Consider the following 22,182-nt stretch of genomic DNA (forward strand, 5'->3'; position numbering starts at 1 on the left):
GCACTGTGAATTATTTCCTTGTAGATTTTGGATACATTTGTTTTGGGTTGTAGGATTATGTTTAAATAAGGAGTCGATTGTCAAACTTTATTACACATCGATACATATAATACACTTTATGGTGGTTACATCTTATTTCTTTGATGGGTTACTGATTTATTGATTTATAGTGTTCACCTTTAACACGGTTATCTTGTTTCTGGCTTGTTTCAGGATCTCACACATGCAGTCACACTTACAGCAGTCTCTCACAAATGCAGAATTATATGCACAGCAGTCTCTTACACATTTCAGTCTCACATAGGCAGAGTCACGCACATTTCAGTCTCTCATATATGCAGCAGTCTTTTGCACGCAGTCACACCCACAGCAGTCTCTCATTTGCAGCAGGAGCTCACCCATGAACAGGGACATACATACAAAGAGATGGTTCCTCACAATAATACTGTCCTTCGCTTTCTTACCTCGTATTAAGGACTGGCTAGAGCTCCTATAATGCATGCCCCCCACCTCTGCTCAATACTGTCCCTTTCCCTTCTGCCTGCACATTAGTTCAGCCTTGCTATTATGGCTGATTTTTGCATATTTCAAACATCATAATCATAATTGTTGGCCTCTTTACAGGTAGATCTAGTAGTGTTGAGTCAGTGAACCAATCCTTTACTAACAGTTCTGTTTATACTTTCCAATAGGTCATGCAAGTTGTGAAAGAACAAATCATGAGATCACTCACAAACAAGCCAAGTTCTCTGGACCAGTTCAAAAGTAGACTCCAAAACCTCAGCTATACCGAAATCTTGAAAATACGTCAATCGGAGAGAATGAACCAAGAAGATTTCCAGTCCCGGCCGATACTGTAAGTATCTAATTGACAGTACATTATCTTGGTGAACTGCATAGCACAGTGGTTCACAAACGTTATTGAATCGCGGCACCCGAATCGTGGAGTATCAGATATGGTGCCTCACTCCGGTTCCCAATCGTAGTCCGCATGGCTCATATAGCAGGGAAAATTCCCAGCAATTTAAAAAAAAATCATGACAAACTCATGTGGACCTCTTCATGTGTCGACCATTGTCATTTCAATCTTTTGCTTGTGTCGACCTTTTGTCAAGGTTGGCCTAGTGCATGGCGAGCTTTTTCAATTTTGACCTTGTGCGGGTCGACCTGGTGAATGTCGACCTTTTTTCAATGTTGACCTAGTGCATGGCAACCTTTTGATTGTTGACCTAGACTACCTGCAAATACTGTATCCTGTGTAGACTAAGGAATCTTCAGAACTTCTAACTTTTGCTGTATCTACCATTAGGGTCTTATTACCAGGTATAGGGAATTTAAACTGATCAACATTTCACAGTGGCATCTCTATACATCGTTCTCCCAATTCATATTTAGAAACTGGTTGTACTAAAAATAAGGTGCTAAAATGGATGGGGCTGTACTGGAGATGGGGTGTAACTGCGAACCCTCCTGTGGCCTTGTCCTAGCACCTGTGCCTGCTGGAAGTCAGCCCTCCTGCTGTGTGCACTGTCAAGTTCATTCATAAAATGCGGAATGTGTGTTTGGGTGAGTGTTAGGCTTTATTAACGTTGCAATTATTCAATTGTAGTAACTTTTGTATCCCTAAAAGTCTTAGGGACAGATTCTCTAAGCTTCAAAAGTGATAAAATGGAGAGTAATAAACAGCCAGCCAATCAGCACCTGCCTGACATTTTTCAAACACAGTCTGTGACATGACAGGTAGGAGCTGGTTGGCTGGCTGCTTATCACTCTCCATTTTATCACTTTTGAAGCCTAGAGAATCTGGCCCTTAAGCTGGGAACACACGATACAGTATGTACGCAGCTCAACTTGAGCAGCGATGGGGCCTCAACGGCACGGCCGGATTTGGGGGTCAGGCCGCCCCTAGGCACCACACTTTAGTCCCCCCCCCCCCCCAGCCAGGCTCAGTGCCTCTACTTGGCCGGTCAGCCTCTTCACCTTCTCCCGCAGCCACCGGTCCTCGCCCTGTAGGTCAACGACGGAGGAGGAGAGCAGCCCTGCCAGCATGTCTTCCCTTCAGTTCCAGCTGCCTCACCAAGCCCCTGGGACTCCTCCATTTCCGCCTGCAGTGTCCCCCTGTCACCCTCCCGCCAGAGGCTCGGCCACACCGACACCTCCGCACCGGGTACATGGATGTGCGGGAGGGAGACTGCACGCCGGCTTGGGCAGCATTGAGGAGGAAGCACTAGCAGCCGCTACAGCACAGGTACCGCCAGACACCTGTGTGAGCAGGAGCCTCACTGGCACAGGTCACTAGCTCCTTATCTCTACAGGCATCTGTGCTAGGGTTGATGTCAGTGCTGCCGCTCGGTCATCCGATGCTGCTACCCATAGAAACCCGGAGCTAGTAACATGTACCGGGTGAGGGTCCTGGCTGCCTGCCGCCCTTAATTTGTGCCGCCCCTAGGCCCGTGGCAAATCCGGCCCTGCTCAACGGTGGAGCATTTAGCAGAATTGCCCTCACTATACGCAGCTCAACATGAGCAGCGATGGGGCCTTAACGGTGGTGCATTTAGCAGAATTGCCCTCACTAATGACATCTTCCGTCAGGTACACACTAGAAGATATGCCTGATATTTTGCTCCAATCCGCTGGATTAACATACTGTCTCGTGTGTACCTACCTTTACTGTGGTTTTCAAGAGAATTTGTAAAGGAAACTGTAGAGTTTGCAAATCCCAGCCATACTTATTCTGTTACTTTTATGTGGAATTTTGTTTTTCAGTCAACCCCCTTTTCTTTCAACTTATGTAATGACTTCAGTTTTTTTTTTTTGCAAACTAATATTTATTAGTCATAAAAGGAAGAACAAACATACAGGTACACAATGTTAGGTACAACAAAAAGATATTAAGTAACAATTATTTCAATCCGTAAATGCCCAAGTATGAATAAAAAAATTGAAAATAAAAGAAAAAGAAAAACCAGGGGGAAAAGAAAAGACAGGAGAAAAGGGGTTGTACTGTAAATACAGCAAGTAAAGAGTAAGAAGAGAGGTTCATCATCCTGGCATTGAATTTAGATAACTTAATGTTTTTTCCACTGATCCATCTCTAGAATTGTGTGATTACTAAATGTATGACTAACATATCATGTTCTTTATTATCCCTGCATAGGGAGCTGAAAGAGAAGATCCAACCAGAAATCTTAGAACTCATAAAACAGCAACGACTTAACCGGCTTGTTGAAGGAACATGCTTTAGGAAACTGAACAGCAGAAGGCGACAAGGTACAGTATGTTACCTAATTCCTTCTTAGCCATTGTATAATGATTGTGCTCTTACTGTATGTGTGTGTATATGTATGTATGTATATATATATATATATATATATATATATATATATATATATATATACATACAAAGTTTCCATAAAGAATTAGGAGTAAAGCAGAACTTCTTTAGTTGATCAATTGTTCACTTCATAAATATGTGTATATATGTTGTGTGTGCATGTATGTATACAGTGGCGTAACTATGGAGGGTGCTTAAGGGGACTATTCAATAATTCACTTTAAAAAGGGGGTCTTATCAGGATTTTTGCCCAATGTATTGCAGTTATGTTTTTTTCTTTACGTGAATATATACCTGCTCTCGTCTGAAAACACAGTAGGATCCGGAATAAGCCCTTTTAACAATAAACCGTGGCTAATTGGGCTAGTTATTGCGGATCCTTCTTTACCTTTCTAAGGGAGGGTATTCAATCCCGAGACACGACTGTCGTGACACCCTGACAGTCGTGACCCTGGCCTGTTCTCAGCCAGCTTTCCTGTTTATCGGCAGGCAGGATTTAATATCCTGCTGCCGATCGGCACAAAGGGGGGCATGGTCGCGTAGATGGCTGAGAATTGTCGAGATACGAATTAGAATTTTCGAGAATTTATCTCGACAATCCACTGCCGTTCTCGGCAAAATGGGCTTGATCACTTTTAAAGTCCTGTCGATTCTGACAAGATTCCTCTTTAATTCTGTCGGAAAAGACCGCATTGAATAGGCACCTGCTGCTATTTCCCCTGTCAGAAATAGCGTCTGGGAATTGAATACCCCCCTAACACTCAAAACAAATCCCCAATAACTGCTGGCAGATGAATATCCCTGGGTGGTCAATTAGATGTGGTAAATTACTGCGGCTAATTGAATATCCCATTAAGAATTGTTATAATAGTTTGTATAAAGTACAGTTTTGTAACTGTTCATTCTTGTGAATATTCTGTACCTAATAACTACAGAAGTAATGATCCCTTAGCCAAAATGCTCGGACCAGAAGAATTTTGGATAACGGATTATTCCATATTTTGGAATATTTTTAAATTAAGTATTTTGAGGTATGGTTATGTTGCACAAACACATCAAATACATGAAATACACACAAATATATTTTTTTGTTACATAGTATTTAAGGCTGAATAAAGACTCACGTCCATCCAGTTCAACATTGGTGTGTTCGCTTCCTCCCTTGTTATACGTAGTGTATACTGATATATTTAAGGACAGATTATGATTATTGCTTGTACCCCTGGATGTTTTTAACCAATAGATGTTTATCCAACCTTATTTTAAACATATTTATTGTGTCTGCCAACACCACATCTCCAGGAAGAGAGTTCCATAATTTGGTTGCCCTGACTGTAAAATGTTTTCTTCTAATGCAGTGGTTCCCAACCTTTTTTCTCTCCCGTACCCCTTGATTCGGCTTTTTATTGATGAGTACCCCCTCCTCTCAATTTAAAATATAGACAGTACTTACGAGTGGAGTGGAAGTGAGCGGTTTGCGTATCCTTATGCATGTCGTTATATTAAGGAGTAGCGGACAGGAATCGTGCCCTTCCGTGTCTGGCCGCTGGTTGTGTATTGTGTCCAGGGTTCCCACTTACACCTGTAGGATTAATGCCGCTGCTTCTTTCACCCATGTCAGTGCAGGGCAGATGATCGCTGATGTCTGAGGGCAGCATGGGTAGCTCCCAGTGGATTGCTGGTCAGGCAAAAGCCCAATGAGACGCTGATGACCCTGAAGACAGAACCATAAGTGACACAACATGGTTCTTCTCCATAGAAGTGGGTCTTCTTCTGCCATCAAAATACTTTTTCATCTTCCGCCATTACCAATATTAGTTTCAAGTACCCCCAACTGGTCTGCAGAGTACCCCCAGGGGTACTAGTACCCCAGGTTGGGAACCACTGTTCTAAGGGAACGAAATCTTCTTTCCTTACAGTAAAAGGGCGTCTGACAGTTCTTTATATTGGCCCCTGATATATTTGTACATGTTAAGCATGTCCCCCCTTAAACATCTCTTTTCTAGCGTAAACAGTCCTAAATGGTTCAATCTGTCTTCATAGCTTAACTTCTCCATTCCCTTTATTAGTTTTGTTGCTCTTCTTTGGACTTTTTCCAGTTCTATGATGTCCTTTTTATAGTGTGCGGCCCAGAATTGTACCCCATATTCTAGATGTGGTCTAACCAATTCTTTGTACAGTAGCATAATTACATTTGAATCCCTAATCTCTATACCCCCTTTTATGCATGCGAGTATCCTTTTGGCCTTATTTGTTGCTATATGACATTGAGCACTACACCCCAGTTTGTGATCTGTTTGGACTCCTAGGTCCTTTTCAAGTACTGAATTATCCAGTGCCTCCCCGCTTAGGTTATAGCTAGCACACTGGTTATGTCTCCCAAGATGTATAACCCTGCATTTATCCACATTGAACCTAATTTTTCACTTTTTTGCCCACTAGTCTAATTTATTAAGATTGCTCTGAAGTGTGGAGACATCCTCGCTTGATCTAATTACTCTGCTCATCAAAGATGGAAACATTGCTGAGTATACCCACCCCAATATCATTAATAAATATATTAAATAAAAGGGTCCCTAGCACTGACTCCTGTGGCACTCCACTTAGTACTGGTATCATACCTTGTATTTGATACTGTGTCATTTACAACCACTCTGTATTCTCTATTGCTCAGCCAGTTACTTGCCCATGAAACAATGTTTTAAACCCTAAAACTAAGTTTGTGTACAATCTCAGACACTGAATTTGAATGCTAAGCAATCATGTCCTTTGCACATATTTAGTGCCAGTTACATGTTATTTCCTCAGTAGTGCCAGTTACATATGTTTGCCGGTAGGTTTTTTTGAAAAATACAAATAAAATAAATAAAAGTTTTGGAGATTATCTTTTTCAGAACAATTTGGATAAGGGATACTAAATACAACCCACCTATTATAGCTACTCTGTACAAAAAGCAGAAACTAAAGCTTAAAGATGTGAACTAATTTTCCAGATGTTTAAATCATAATATTTACATTTTATTTTATACCTGCACCTTAATAATTTCTTGCTACAAAGTCAGTGACTCTTAGGGCAGTATTCAATGAGGCTGATTCACCATGTTCTACGGCGAATGTGTGCTATTTTCGTGCTGTAAGGTGAATATTTTTACTGAAAAAATGAATCGCCCTATTTAACGTGCAATATTCGCCGATGGCGAACAGTGAATGTCGGACAATTCGCCATCTGATAGTCACCGCAGTTCGCTGTGGTTTTTCAATGTGATTTGGCGTTAGTGTATTCAATGATCAGATGGTGAATTGCTTTCTAAGTGATTTTCGCTGTGTGTCACCGTGTAGCAATCGCCATCTTTTTATGGTGAACTGGAATGTGAACTTTTACATTTGGTGTAAAAAAAAATCAGGAATTTTATTATGTGAAGGGGCATGCTATTTTTATTATTTTGATCATTACATATGCACAATCGGGAGTAGTGCAAGCGGCTCCCTACCCGCGTCACCTGCTAGCTCTCCCGGGGGGGCAGCTTCTGCTGCCCTTGTCCCTGGGAGCCCTGCTTCTGCTCCACAGTGTTCGGCACAGGCAGGGAGGCTTCCATCTCCCTGCCTGCTGCCGTCCCCCGGCTCGCTGCAGGGGTTAAGAATCACCGTCAGGGACAGTGAGCCCCAGCGGCATTGAATACGGTGACAGGGAGGGCTGGCAGCAAATTCTCCAGCCCTCTGAAACACGGCGACTGTGCAGCGAATCCTAAACAGGATTCGCTGCACATGCCGAGTATTCTCATTGAATACTGCCCTTACTGTTCATATTTTATGTAATTTCCCTACAGCCTACAAACCTGCCTGTGTAGGACCTCAAGTTACCAGTCATGTGCATACAATGTATTTCCATACATTTTGTTTGTAAAATGTAACAAACTAATGTTTCCTAGGCCTAGAAATGTATTTGTGCATCATTATACCAGCAATATTCTCTATAGCAAACAATGTTGTATGAAATATGTTAAAGGAGTCAGGTTTGCTTTTATAGAGTTGTTAATGTTTTATAACATGAAATGAGTCTCCCCTTCAAAAATCGTATTTCTACAGGAATACTGTACATTAATTTTTTAAGACTATGTTTAAGCTCTCATATATTCAGATACAAACTGCACAGTATACAGTTTTCAGATAAAATATTAACAGAGCTGTATCTAGTTGGGGATGACTAATAAATAAGCACATTTTGATTTTTCCCAGAGTGCGCATTATGCGGCTTTCCCGGAGTCCACTTTAAATGCAAGAAAAAAATTAAAACTTGAAAGACTTTCTGTATTACAATAATATTCTATCTATCTATCTATCTATCTATCTATCTATCTATCTATCTATCTATCTATATTAGTGGATATTTAGTTCATGAATTGATCAATGCATTTAAGCCTGCAGCCCCCTTCACGGGACCCCACTTTTCTGCAGGTCCTAACACTATTGCTCAAAATGGCTACAATACACATAGCTATCACATCAATGTTTGATTCCAGGCATGCTATCTGGTCTAAGGCTCACAGCAGACTGTGCTTTTATAGGTGAGCCGTTACCAACACACCTGTCACTAATCATCTAGGGAAATGGTTAACATAAGCTATGAAGTATAGAATAAAACAGGGTGCATGAGAGAATGTGACCACAATAAAGGAACCTATACACGCTTTTTTTTCGCCGGCTCCGTTCTGTACTATGCGATGCGCGCTCCCGCGCATCACATAGTACGGTACAAAAAGTATGTGCTGCACATACTTTTTGTACTAGATACACATCGTTTCGGATCGCAGTGCATGCACACTGCATGCACTAGGGATGCGATCCGATACGATGTGTACTTTAAAAGTACAGAACGGAGCTTTAAAACGGAGCGTGTATGGGCTCCTTAAGACTAATTAAAAAATGTATCTAATAAACAAAATACACTAAACATCGGCACTCACCTTTCCTAGTTTTGGGGTGCCCTATGGCTTGTGACCACATTCTTTAAACAGAAATTGTAGGGTCTCTGCACACACTAAATTAACTGATATTAATAATTAGTAGAGATTTAGTTCATGAATTGATCAATGCATTTAAGCCTGCAGCCCCCTTCACGGGTCCTGATGAAGAAGCAATACACAGCTTTGAAACGTTGACTTCAACCAGCATTCAGTCTGCATTATTTTGAGTGCTGCCAACCCATGGATTATAAATATATATTATTTTCACATAGTGATTGTAGCTTTGAATGCATGGAAGTGCAAATATAATGGACAGCATTTCAAATGGTATTTTCTGTATAGCTCTCACTTTATATATAAGCACAACAGCTGACATGTACTGTAACTTAAAAAGTTATCTAATCATTTTTAAGAACACTTTTCCCTGATTCCAGTTGTCTCATTATTTTTTTTCTGGTATGGTACAGTAAATGCCATTAATTCATCCACTGCACTCCCGCATCTTCCCTTACCCACTGCACACATGAAATCCTTTCTCGTTTATACAATGCACTTGAGATAATCCTCTGCAAAATGTTGAAAATGAGAATAGGAGACAGGAATTTTCAAAGGAGATATCACAGAATCAGAATTTATCTTCCACTTTTTCTTTTCTTTCTGAAGTCACAGAATGAAAGCGATTTGAAACCTGAGTTTCAGACTGTGACAAGACAAATCCAAGATCTGTAGGAGGTTTTTTTTTCTACAAGAAAGTTTGTCTTTAATTAGAAATAGATAGTTACATTGCTGCTGACTGACAGCCATTCGGCAAGAGAGCGGATAAGAAAAACAAAAAAGCACAAAAATCCCATAAACTGCAAACAATAAAGCAAGCATTCACCAGAAAAGAAGCATTATGTAGCTCCAAATTGATATGTCACTCATGTCAATACTCGTATTCCCTTGTGCACTGTAACGCATAAGATCTAGGAGTGAGTATATAGGCACACATGCTGAGATTGCTTGTAGGCTGTGTCTGCAGTGAATACACATGACTGCTTTCATGAAGTCTCAGAAAGCCTTTGAATTATGATTGGTTGGGATTTGGCTTTTTTCCTGTAAAGTAAAAGTAGTCACGGGACCATTTATTGTGAAACAAGCCATGTATAGAATTGTAATTAATCTTTCTTATTTTTTAAGAAAAAAAAAAGTGTACAGTAGCCCATCACCACTAATTGGGCATTTGATTTCACTCCTTTTGTAAAGCGCAACGGAAAATGCTGCGCTATATAAGAAACTGTTAATAAATAAACATACTAATTTAATTTACACAAATTCTTTATCTCCTGGTCCTGGAATCTACAGTAGACTATGTGCTGCTAGCTCATTACTCAGAGGATAAGCTGCTTATGTCCATCAGGTAACTTACACTCCTAGCACACTGATTTCTTTGTTATGCTGACCCGACTTTCTATCGCGAATGGTACCAAATTCAAAAGGCTTGTGCTTCTTTTGATGGGCCTCCATTGCATGAGCTGTAATTGGCTTGCGGATTGCTACAAGTTTGAGCTATATACACGGAGAAGTGGTTCCCTTGTCTCCATTAAGGGACATACGGTTTTTATTTCCACACACTTGTTTTTCCTTATTTGGAGAAGAGGATCGCATCCCACCACATAGGAACGTATTGTCCTATAATCGTTAGCGCCAGTGAAGGATATATCAATTTGTTTTTCTGCACTTTGGTTTTAGTGGTTCTAGGGTTACCACTTTTTGATTTATCCATCACAAGGCATCTGACCAGCGCACACGTACCATAGACTTCTTTCCTGTACAAGTTTAAACTACAACTGCAATGTTTTGGCACTGGGAACCAATCTAAGCTGTATCCCACTGGGGAAGCATCGCTGTCACTGTTTGTGTTCTGCCTGTCATACTGCCATATACCGCCCCACTTTGAGCACTGGCAAGCAAGCACTCTGTTGGCCCATAAGTAATGTGCACTTCTATATCCCACAGGGATTATATATTGAATTATATATTTATTAAGGTTGATGTAAAGCAAAAAGAACAAAATTCCACATACCCTGTTTTGCAAGCTGTAGGAAAAGCACTTATGCTTTATGTTCATTGCAATCATAAAACAGACAATTTTCTACTAGATTGGAACTAAAGTTAAACAATACATATGCTAACCTCCTAACTGATCATTTTTATGTTTAGAAAAACACCTTTCATTACTTAAAAATATATGTATATATAATTATTGTTAAAAAAAAAAAATTCCATTAAGCTGTCAGGAACTTTTTGAGTCCATATTCTCCTATTGTAACTTTAAACCCCCACCCCCATTTTCTCCCATACCCCATAGCAATAAATTCCTAGTAGCAGTACAACCCCCACCCCTGTAATTGTTATATTAACCACTCCACCCACAGTGCCTCCTGACTCCACCAATGGGCAATGACCTCCCCCACAATTATAAGTTACACAAAGACCAGTGTAATAGTGCTCAGAGGGAATTAACGTTCAGCTGTTCTGCACTTTCATGATGTGTGCATAGGCGCTAAAGTTCCTTCGATGCAGCTTTCTGGGATGAGGCTGTGTCGTTGGTCACGGCCCATTTCATCATTGCTAGGTGTGTGAGGGAGATGGCAGGATGAAATACAGTCTACACATTTACTTTTTTAATGCAGGCAGATGGGACGATGAGTGCAGGGTTGTATGGACTGTGACTGTCAGCTAAATCTGTGATCTAGGACTGTAACAGCACTTTATTTTAGTTTACATACCCAATTGTAGTATTAGTATAGCTGCAGTGAAAAGTAGAACAAACGTTGACTACGGATATATTTGAAAGTGTTTTTACGTTATAAAGAGCAGGGCCAACTCCTGACACTTTCCATAGGAGGGGCCACGCTGGGCGCCTACTCCTAAGGCAGCTGTCAGTTGTGCACCTGTTATGCATAGTACGCAGAGGAGTAATGCGCCAGACTACTATGGCACCTCAGTCACCTGCCACTCACTATAAGGAAGACAGCTGCCAGCCGCACACAATTGAAAAGCCATGACAGCTAAGCAGAGAGCGGTGGGGAGGATGTAAAATGGGTAAAGGTGAGAGGGCAGGATGGAGCCCAATGGGCCACTTGAGAGATGCTGAAGGCATGCAGACCAAAAAAAAAAGAACTATCCTGTTTTATCATACTGGCTACCCAACACACGTGAGAGCCAGTAAGATGTAGATTTTGAGATTGGAGTATATTTGAACCTGCACATCTCTAGTTCAACCCCGTGCAAGATTCTTGTTTTCATCGTACAGCTAGAAAAAATTATTTTGTCAAACAAAACTAACCCTAGAATGTCTGTGTGTGCGTGTACATGTGGTAGGGAATGTAGATTGTAAGCTCCACTGGGGCAGGGACTGTAAAGTGCTGCGGAATATGTATGCGCTACTGTATATAAGAAACTGTTAATAAATAAATAACATTTTGGACTTGTACCTTTTTCCATTTACACATGTCCCATAGTGTTAAGCACATCATATAGAAATTTAAAGTCACAAATATAAAAGCATGAGACCGCTGATGAGGCCGAGCTTCCAGGATACATGATCAGTGCCATCTAGGGCATGAAATGTGTCCCAGGGTGATTCTCTCTTGGTTATATGGAAGGCAACATACATTTCTATTGTCTTGTTTTTAATGTAAAATGCTTGAATATTTTTTGTCAGGCAACAGAGCTTCCATGTGTCCCTGATATGTAGCGGGAATGCAGTTTGACACTTCTCACAACACATATGCTGAATGGAATTTCTTTATAGTTTTGTATTTTTGGAGGATAAATATAATATAACTTTGCTACAGAGGTGCTTTTAGAGAGGAAGAGGACCGTATGCAGACTCCATCTTGAACCCCTCCTCTGTAGCCAGCAGCGATGTAGACTCTGGGCACTAGCACTCCAGGAAAATGGTGCAGTGGCCCATCTTCTAAAATGACAGGATAATGGCCGCTGACGCAGGACTCCGTTCCATAAGTATTGGGGGAAACAATATGGGCGCAGGGTGTACGGTGTCGACCCACGTGCACCAAACACATTGCAAAACATTATAAATATGCCAATGTTGTGCATTGATAACTGGTTAAATGCAAATAATGGGTGTTGATTAAATGAATTTGGGTTAAAAATTGTTTATTTCACAAAACAATTAATAGCAATAGCAGTAATAGCAATATATGTAAAATGTATATTCCTCTAAAACTAACATGTGACATGAATTTACGCACCTGAGCGTCAGTAAGGTGTGCCTGAAAATTGTATTCAGTTATTGGTAAATTTGAGGAAGGCAGTAACCATGGAAACTCTTGGTTGATGAATTACACCGTATCTGGCATTGCTAATTATTCATAAGAAATAATTAGAAACAAGCTTAGCTATTGCCATGCAAGGTTATTCTATGAATGGCTTTATGTGATTTTCCCATGTTGGCGGATGTACTGTAGATGTGTGAGGACTTATGTTGTCGGTTTTTATATTGTAGGGCTGTTAGCTGAGATAAGCATTGGGGCAGTACTGTTTCTGTCGTATTGCCTAAAGGTGCGTACACACGGGGGAGATATATTGCTAAGCGTCTCCTTTTCATCAGCGACCAGAGATGGTCGCTGATGAAAGGGAACCTCTGCCGGGGGAGCCCCAGAGGGAATCAGCTGGTCGCAGGAGAAAGCTCCTGCGACCAGCGATTATAACGGGGCTGGAAACGGGAGCACGCACTTGACGATTCATCGCCGGGGCACACTTCCATCACTAGCAATATGGTCGCCAGCGACCATATTTCCAGGGATTTCAGCCCCTATCGCTGCCGTGTGAACACGGCTTTATGAACTAGGCAAATGTGCCCCCTTATATAAAGGTAAACAATTGTTATCCTGGTGCTTATGAAATAAAATGTATAAGAAGAAGTATATATCTAATAGCACTGATATTTGGAAAATGAAGCGCTGCACTCAGAACAAGTAGATCATATAAAAAGGTACATTTACTCTATTTAATTGATACAATCATTTCTATATTCACTAAATCAGATAAAATATGTAACGCATTTTCTCCAACATTTATAGCCTTTTTCCCAGAGTTACTTTTCTAAAGAAGTCTATTTTAGTTTATGAAAGAATGTTTGTGTAAAAGACAAATAATAAAAAATGTATAATAAAAAAATCAAAAACAAGAAAAAGGGATAACAGTCTTATGTGCACAGTCTTGTGGCTTTTGCGAAAAAAATCAATCTGTTTCCAAAAACGTTCTATAAGCACAGTGTTTCCAGCTGTTAGGTATTGAAGACCATACTCACAGAGTCCACTTTCGGTCTGCAGGATCCCAAGCTGTAGTTAGTTGTGCAGCTTTATATTAGGGGTAGAGTGGATGTATAGAGCTGTAACTTGATATTCCCCCCTCTGGCTGATGGGCGCATGTAATTTGCAGGACGTTAGAGAGATAGGTGACTGAAGCTGCCCAACTAAGCTAAGACCAGTTGGTGGAGAAGCAGGCGGTGGATTTTCATGCTTGTATAGGTGGTGTCCTCACTGGGCAGCGGCTATCATGCTGTGTCTTATGCTAATGGGGGTTAGCAGCGGCAGAATTTTTAAAAAAAGTTTAAAACACTGGGCATCTCTCTGATTGGCTGAGAGAGACACTCAGTGGTTTCAATTTGTTTTCAAAGTCTGCCGCCACTGACCCCCGCTAGCACTCATTCACAGCACTATACTCCATTGCCACACCTGGTATTCTGTCCTGTAATGGTGGCTAGAACAGTCCCCATATATCAGCCCCATTGAGCTGTTGTGGGAGCAGCTTGACCGTATGGTACGCAATAATTGCACATCAAGCAAATCCAACTTATGGGAGGTGCTTCAGGAAGTGTGGGGTGAAATTTCTTCAGATTACCTCAACAAATTAACAGCTAGAATGCGCTGTAATACATATGCCAGAGACTATGTTGATTATACTGTAAGTAAACAAAGTATTTCCTTTACAGAATACATATAAAATATAGAATAGAAAAACAGTTTCTTTCAGTATAAAAATTGGAGAGATGTGGAGGATTACCATATATAAAATTAAATATAGCAACCAATGATAAAAAAATAGCAGTATTAACAAAGGATAACAACTTGTTTATCTTATTTAGAGGAGGAGGTAGTCTACTACCTCCTCCTGTAAATAAGATAAGCAACTTTTTATTGTTTGCTTTCTTATATTCAGTATACAGTAGTCTCTGGCATATGACATATTAGTCACTGAACCCCTATTCCTCACTTCACATACCTTTATACACAGCATATTACCGCAGCTGTAATATTTAGCTGATAGCTATTAATTAAGGGATTGTCCATACAATTCTGCCTCAGTTTTATTGATTTTTGTCTAAATATTGGCATCCTTTTCCTGTATACAAATAAAAATCTGTTTAAAGTACAGCACAAGTGGCGCCCTGCATCTATTGTATATATATATTATATCCACAATCCTCATAAATCACCGGGTTCCCTCACTAGCAATTAGTAGTATACTTCTGACGGAGAGGTGCGGCACTCAAGGCATAAAAGATCAGTCTGTACACAGGTTCTCAGGCAATGTTTCAATGTCTTTAATACAACATTTTCATCCGGACACCTGCTTGATGAAAATGTCATATTCTCCCCCAGAAGTATATAGAAGATAGTGCATACAATAAAGCACTGAAATGTTGATGATCACAGATACTGTACTGTCTATTTTATTTCTAAGGAGCCGAGTGCCGCATATATATATATATATAAATATATATATATATATATATATATATATATATATAGACATTGTAGGAGCTCTGCACACACTAAATTAACTGATAATAAATAGTGGAGATTTGGTTCATGAGTTGATCAATGCATTTAAGCCTGCAGCCCCCTTCACGGGACCCCACTTTTCTGCAGGTCTTAACACTATCGCTGAAAATGGCTACAATACACACATATATATATATATATATATATAGCTATTACCCACACAATAGTGTGGGTAATATAATTTTCTTTAAATGTACAACATTTATTAAAATATACACATTGAAACATGTTTTTATCCTTAGATTGTGGATGACATCAAAAACCCTTTGATGTCATCCACAATCTAAAGATAAAAACAAGATTTTGCCAAGAAAAGTTTGTTTTAATGTGTATATTTTAATAAATGTTGTACATTTAAAGAAAATTGTTATTGATTATAGACTGATAAAATAAGGAAACACAGGAAATACCCTTATATATGTGTAAGGGTGCCATATAACATTATTGTGTGGGTAATTTGATTATGGGACCTTGCTAGTAAAGGTCAAGTGTTATAGGCGACCGTGTATTTTTATCTTTAGCGCAATTCTTGAGATTTTGTACATAATATATATAGATATATATATATATATCTATATAGATAGATATATCTATATATATAGTCCAGTATCTCCGGCACTCACAATGGTCGTCGTGGATCTTCAAAGAATCAGCAGTTCAATATAATAGAAGAACAAGAAGTGGCCCCATGTGACCTCAATACAAATTTATCTTTTTTTCACCAAGTCTCCTGAGTGCCGTTTGTTTCCCCATTGTGGGGTCATTGGACTTCTATCTATCTATCTATATATCTATCTATATATCTATCTATCTATATATCTATTATATATTTATTTATCTATCTATCTATCTATATATATATATATATATATATATATATATGATAGATAGATAGATAGATATATTATGGTAAAAAGAAATAAGCAGGCAATTCATTGATTCCGATACTGGATTTGCCCCAGCAAGTGCTATGTGATCCAAAGAATCTATAATGACTTCTGAATTTACACCTTTGCACTGGATACATCTATTAAATATGATTCCACAAAAACAGTAGCGTGTAATCCTGAAAAATAGTTGTTTGTACTTGCATAATGCAAATCTTATGTTTGAGCAGAGGAAATGTATTTGTCCAAATGCATCGTGTTAAAATAGCAATAGCAACAATGACAAAGACGACTGGTGCAGAAGTAATTATAGCTGGACATGTGGGGGCACCTATCTCCATGAATATGTAATATACCTGTAGAGCTGTTAGATGTACGACGGTTTACAGAAATCTGTTCGCTTGTGCATGCACTTGGGTCTAGTGTCACGCGGAAACTTCCTTCTCCCTTGTTTTAGCAGCAAATTAAACACACTGTTTAAGAGCTTGTTTATTGGCACATAGTAATCAAAGGAAACTACTTAATTCCTGTTACACAAGTGCTTAAGCTACAGAAATCTTTGCTTAGCATGGCATGCTCCTTCTCGTATTAGAGGGGATCTAAAGTCTATATATGTGATGCACACCTCTTACATAACTACTAGCCTGTAACTATTCCTATGGAATACAAGGACGTAATAACACTACAGCAGTCTGTCTAAATAGTTTTCTGTTTGCTTCATGTCAAGATTCCAAATTCTAATGACAGAGGCCAAAATAAGGCAATAACTTCCCTCACCCCACCAGTGTACAGGTTATTAGTTAAAAACTTTAATCATAATTTAAAATGCTACTGTAATGCCGGCAGTGTCTGCAATAGGTACTGTTATTTCAATCCTATATCATCCTGCGTAGGATTACTCACTACTTGGACAGAGGCCATCTAGTCACTTCCTATAAATCAAATGGACAGACGTTGGAGCGTTCCTGTCCTCATTTAATCCTGTAGTCCTCTTCATATACTATATCAACTGTAATCTCAGGAACACAGCTAAGATTGACATCAGATGTTTTGTATACTGTACCTCAGTGCATTCAATATTTTTTAATTTATATTCTGACAAGCAATATGAGACCGCTTACTACTCATTTGATTATACACAATAACATCACATGGAGGAAGTCTGCCTAACCCTAACTCTCCCCTTTTCCACAGCCTGACCCTGGCCCTCCTTGTTCATGCCTAACCCTAACCCCTGTAACTCTCCACTTAACCATGACTCCCCTCCCCGCAGCCTACCCATAACCTTCACCCCCCTCCCCTACAGGCCTAACCCTAATTCCACCTTCCGTCCCCGGCCTAACCCTAACCCGCCCGTCATACTTATTTTTGGCATTCCAGTGGTCAGGATTCCAGCATCGGCATCCTCAGTGATGTCGTGTTTCGGTGACTTTCTCCTGGATGCTGAAAGCACAAGATCCCTCTTTAACCAGGCCATTGCGGTCACCCCATATTACAAAAATTATATTGTATGGGACAGAGGTATCCTGGAGTTTTTGAGTCACATCAATGGATCAGATACTGTATATGCACATTTAAACATGGAAAAGGGGACTTTAGATGTGTCATTAATGACTTTGGGATTTAAGGTACTCATTCTTATATAAAATATTGATATATTCTAATATAAAATATTGATTGATATATAGTGTAAATATACTGTCAATGTACATCATCGTACTTTATTTCATTTTACAAATTGTATTTTATTTTGCAGATAAGTTTTGGTATTGTCGACTTTCGCCCAATCATAAAGTATTACACTATGGAGATGTAGAGGAGAGTACGCAAGGAGAGATTCCACATGATAATTTGCAAGACAAATGTAAGTTTCTAGAACTTTTATTGCAAAATCACAAGCTTCCAAATCAATGTTATTGACTTTAGGTGGTTGCACTATGACTTGAGTACTCTGGATGTGCTAAATTGTTTATTATCATATACAATGGCAAGACTTAAGTGTACCATCAACAAGTGGATGGAATGGGAAAAAAGGTATCCAGATGGCTGACAGTCAAAAGACAGGAGCAAATGGTCAGCATAGAAAGGGTCAACACATGAAAATGTTGACATCAGGTTTTGGGGGGATTTTTTTTACTTTTTCAAACCTTACCATCCTTGTGGACTCAGGTGAGGACGGTAAAGTGTGCAGAGCGCAACAGTAGCAATGCGAGGCACCTGGCCTGGAGAATGGCGAATGAAGTGTATGCTAATTTGGGATCCACTTGCTCAGGTTTCACATTGACATCTGAAAAACTTGACTTGTGTTGACTTTTTGCATGCCAGTCTTGTTCATGTCGACTTTTTGCTCTTGACTTAATGACTGTCGACCTAGACATTGTTTGCGAGCTATACCACACCCCCCAAAAAAAAGTCTGTTAACGTATACATTAGCCTTAAGGTGCGTACACACTGCATTTTTGGCAATGTATGATGTGATTTGGGGGAGGGGGGGGGGTGAACCACTTTCCATGGTAGCAGACTATGGAAAGTGGTTCACTTGTCCTGCAATATAGGGCGATGGACGGTGGTGGCCAGCAATGATGCTGGAGTGCTCATCAGCACTCATTGTCTGCCCATACACATTAGGAGATTTTGAGCTCAAAGTAGCTCAAAATGGGAAAAGTGAGCTACATTGAGCTCAAGATCACCTAGTGTGTATGGGCCTTTAGTGTGTCCCTCTAGGGCAGTGGTTCTCAACCTCGGTCCTCAAGGACCCCCAACAGTGCACATTTTCCAGGTCTTCACACAGAATCACAGGTGAAATAATTGGCTCCACCTGTGATCTTTTAAAATGTGTCAGTGAATGATGAGTGCACCTGCTGGGTGACCTGGAAAATGTGCATTGTTGGGGGGTTCTGAGGACCGAAGTTGAGAACGACTGCTCTAGGGTGTCCCTCTGAAAGAAGATTGCATGCACAGATTAAGCAAGATGTATAGCAAGGGACATGGCCATGTCACAGAATGTCTCTGTATAATTGATTCAAAGATCCTATACTGTCGCATACCTCCCAACTGTCACGCTTACCGCGGGAACTTCCCGATATTCGGGGACGTTCCCGCGTCCCGCCCGGGGCCGCCATTGTCCCGCGGTGGGGGGGACAGTTGGGAGCCCCCCCAGCTTGCCGAGAATAGACGCTGTGCATATTATAAATTGACCCTTATAGCTACATTTTCAGGTGAGTGCTGTATAACACATTGGTTAAGAGCTGGTATACTATAATACAGTGTTTTAGAATATTTGATAGAAATCATGGGAGATGATGTAGCCCCTGCTTTAGAGGATATTCTAAAGGTAATGAAGATCTACAATTAACTATCTAATCATATTCCATAATTACAAAAGGTGGAAATATTATGTTTATTCCCACTATTCTTTTTACAGTATATGAAACACAATGGGGGGAATTTAATAGGATGATAGATTCAGAAAGTGAGAGATTTGGTAAGAAATCTCCAGGTTTTTTAAAGCGGCAATTATTTACACTGCAAAACCAATGTGATTTTGCAGTGTAAATGATTGCTGCTTTAAAAAACTGGAGCTTTCTTACCAAATCTCTCACTTTCTGCATCTCTCATCCTATTAAATTTCACCCAAATGTCACTTCATGTTCACACGCTGTAAAGTAACCCTGTAAATATTACTTAACATTGTACTCGTGAGGTGATCAGCAACTGAGGATATCACTAATTACTAATACATTGGTTCATCTATGTTGGATACATTGCAGGAAGGGTGTGATTAGGTGCATAAGCAGCTGAAAAAATATCTTTGTTTGCCAACTTATGTTATTATAACCCCTCAAAGATAAGCAGACCATTATCTGTTGTGTTATTACGGCATTCCTCATTCATGTCACAGTGGTGAAATACTGAGCATTGTGTGTGTACTTGGTTTTTTAAGAATACTTTAAGGCTTTTCTTTTAATTCCTATCTTCCTCCTTTCTCCTTACCTCAGTCAGCCCTGCACCCCACATAAACCCCTCCATTATTCCTGTCACATATACAATCACCTGACAAGGCACAGCTATGTCTGCGGCTGACAGCTCTTCTTTTTTATATCAAATCTAACAAAAACAGAAAATGCTATTTTAATTGTAATGTTTTAATTTAATTGTCATATAAATTATATATTTATATTCTATGGAAAAAATGGATCCTCTATTGTGAACAAAGAATAGTAAAAGTTACCTAAGGTTATGTGCTGCAGCATTGTACCTTATGCAGTATGAGTAGGGAACTCCTCAATGGCTTCTAATATTCCTTATAATTCACAGTAGGAGTGTACCATCCTATGCAACAGGGGTTATCAAACTCGGTCCTCAGGATCCCATGCAGTTTACGGTTTCCAGGACAATCGCCAGGTGCATTAATTACTCATTGACACATTGTAAAAGATCCACAGGTGGAGCTAATTATTTCACTTGTGATTCTTAGAGGAGACCTGCAAAAAATGCACTGTGCGGGGTCCTGAGGACCGAGTTTGAGAACCTGTCTTAAACAGTATATAAGTGACGTGGTACATGATGTATTACTGCTGCAGTTGTATTGTCAGTTGTGATTTCATGGTCTCCTTATTTACTTATATTGCGCGTGTATGTATATAAGTAAGCACACACACTTACCTTAATGCTTTAGCCTGTTTACAGTGATTTTTCTTTAGTTCTGTAGATATACACAGCAGTATGATTCGATGAATCGTCTTATGAGCAGTAAGAGACGATGGGGGAAGTATTTCTGAGGTTAATAAAGCACCTGTAGGACAGATAATTGTTGGTCACGCTCTTGCTTTGCAGTAAATCATTCGTCCGTGTATTAATATGATAAATACTTTCAATTTAACGCTTCAGTTCCTGTTTATGTGGATGAACCAGAAATTCGATGTCTAAATGACAGCATAAATCCACACACTTCAGCCGCCTCTAGCAGACACTATGCACAAACCGATCTCAGGAGCAGACGTTGATGTCGAAAACCTGGCTGATTAATTTCATGCTGTGAAAGAAATTCAGTAATTGTAAATGGGGCGATAATATATTCCAATATAATGGTTTGCTATTGCTATTTTCTACTACAATGCCTCTGTTTAATTGTTCTCAACAAATCTTCCCTGGTGCATGTAAATATAAATGAATCAATGGCAGACACTATGTAATGTGGATATTTATCCTGGCCCGTAGTACTGTATGAAATTGTTTAACGGCAAAAACATGTGCACAAGGATTCTGATTGATGGAAATAGATTATCTGTATTTCCAGTGAAAACCATGACATACATTAATATGGGAAGTTTTTTTAGGTTCCTAAAGAACAGGTGTGCAATATAGTGCAACAGTCCAGAACCATAGGCCTTTGTAGATAGAGTTGTTAAGATAACAGTACTAAATACTACTTAAAATAATGTAGTCCTAGAAACATTAGGTCTTTCGGTTGACACAAGCATGAGGTCGATGTGGGCAAGGTTGACCGTCAAAAGGTCAACTTGGGTTTTTCAAATTTGTTTGAGCCAACATGTGCCAACGGGTGGTATTTCATGCTCTACCATCCACTATGGCGTGGAGGGAGAATAAAATAGTGTGCGAGTGTATCGAGGCACTGTGCCCGAAGCATAGCAAGCACACATGGTGCACCAATACGGTGTTCCAGTTGACTGTGTTCGACATTCGGGACAAAAAAACGACCCATGTCTACCTTTTGACTGTCGACCTTGCCCATGTTGACATTCTGATGTGTCGACCTTCATTGGTGGACCCAATGCATGTCAATCTAAGTTGTGACGACCCAATGACAAGTACTCGAAAAAACTACAATGGTTCCCCTGTTTTAACCCTTTGAGTGCCAAGTGAATTTTTCAAAATAGGTGAGAAAATTGGCAAGCAAATATTGTTATTCATCATAATGACCTGTAATGTTGACCTTATATGGGAAAAAAATTTGCAATTTTGGTACTCTTTACCTAGCACGGCGCCCATCGCAGGCATCGCGGCCATCGCATGCACTAAAAAACGGGTGCGACGCGATGCCCGCGATTTCCCATAGGGAACAATGTTAAAAGTGTCAATGGACGCGATTTTAGTGTTCAATGCCTCAATGCCCG

The 22,182-nt window shown here is 39.9% G+C and overlaps 1 protein-coding gene across 5 annotated transcripts in view; it reads left to right on the forward strand.

Moving 5' to 3' along the window:
- The window catches only part of ELMO1 (engulfment and cell motility 1), a 466,589-nt gene that overhangs the window by 434,442 nt on the left and 9,965 nt on the right, over positions 1–22,182 (forward strand). For all 5 annotated transcript variants that reach the window (XM_083188475.1, XM_083188477.1, XM_083188476.1 and 2 more), the window contains 3 exons: positions 693–856; positions 3,158–3,270; positions 17,802–17,909. In XM_083188475.1, coding sequence (XP_083044601.1) covers positions 693–856; positions 3,158–3,270; positions 17,802–17,909 — 385 coding nt within the window. The remainder of the gene's footprint in view (positions 1–692; positions 857–3,157; positions 3,271–17,801; positions 17,910–22,182) is intronic.

This window comes from Crinia signifera, chromosome 5, assembly GCF_055691185.1.
Source record: "Crinia signifera chromosome 5, ASM5569118v1, whole genome shotgun sequence".
NCBI classification, from domain to species: Eukaryota; Metazoa; Chordata; class Amphibia; order Anura; family Myobatrachidae; genus Crinia; species Crinia signifera.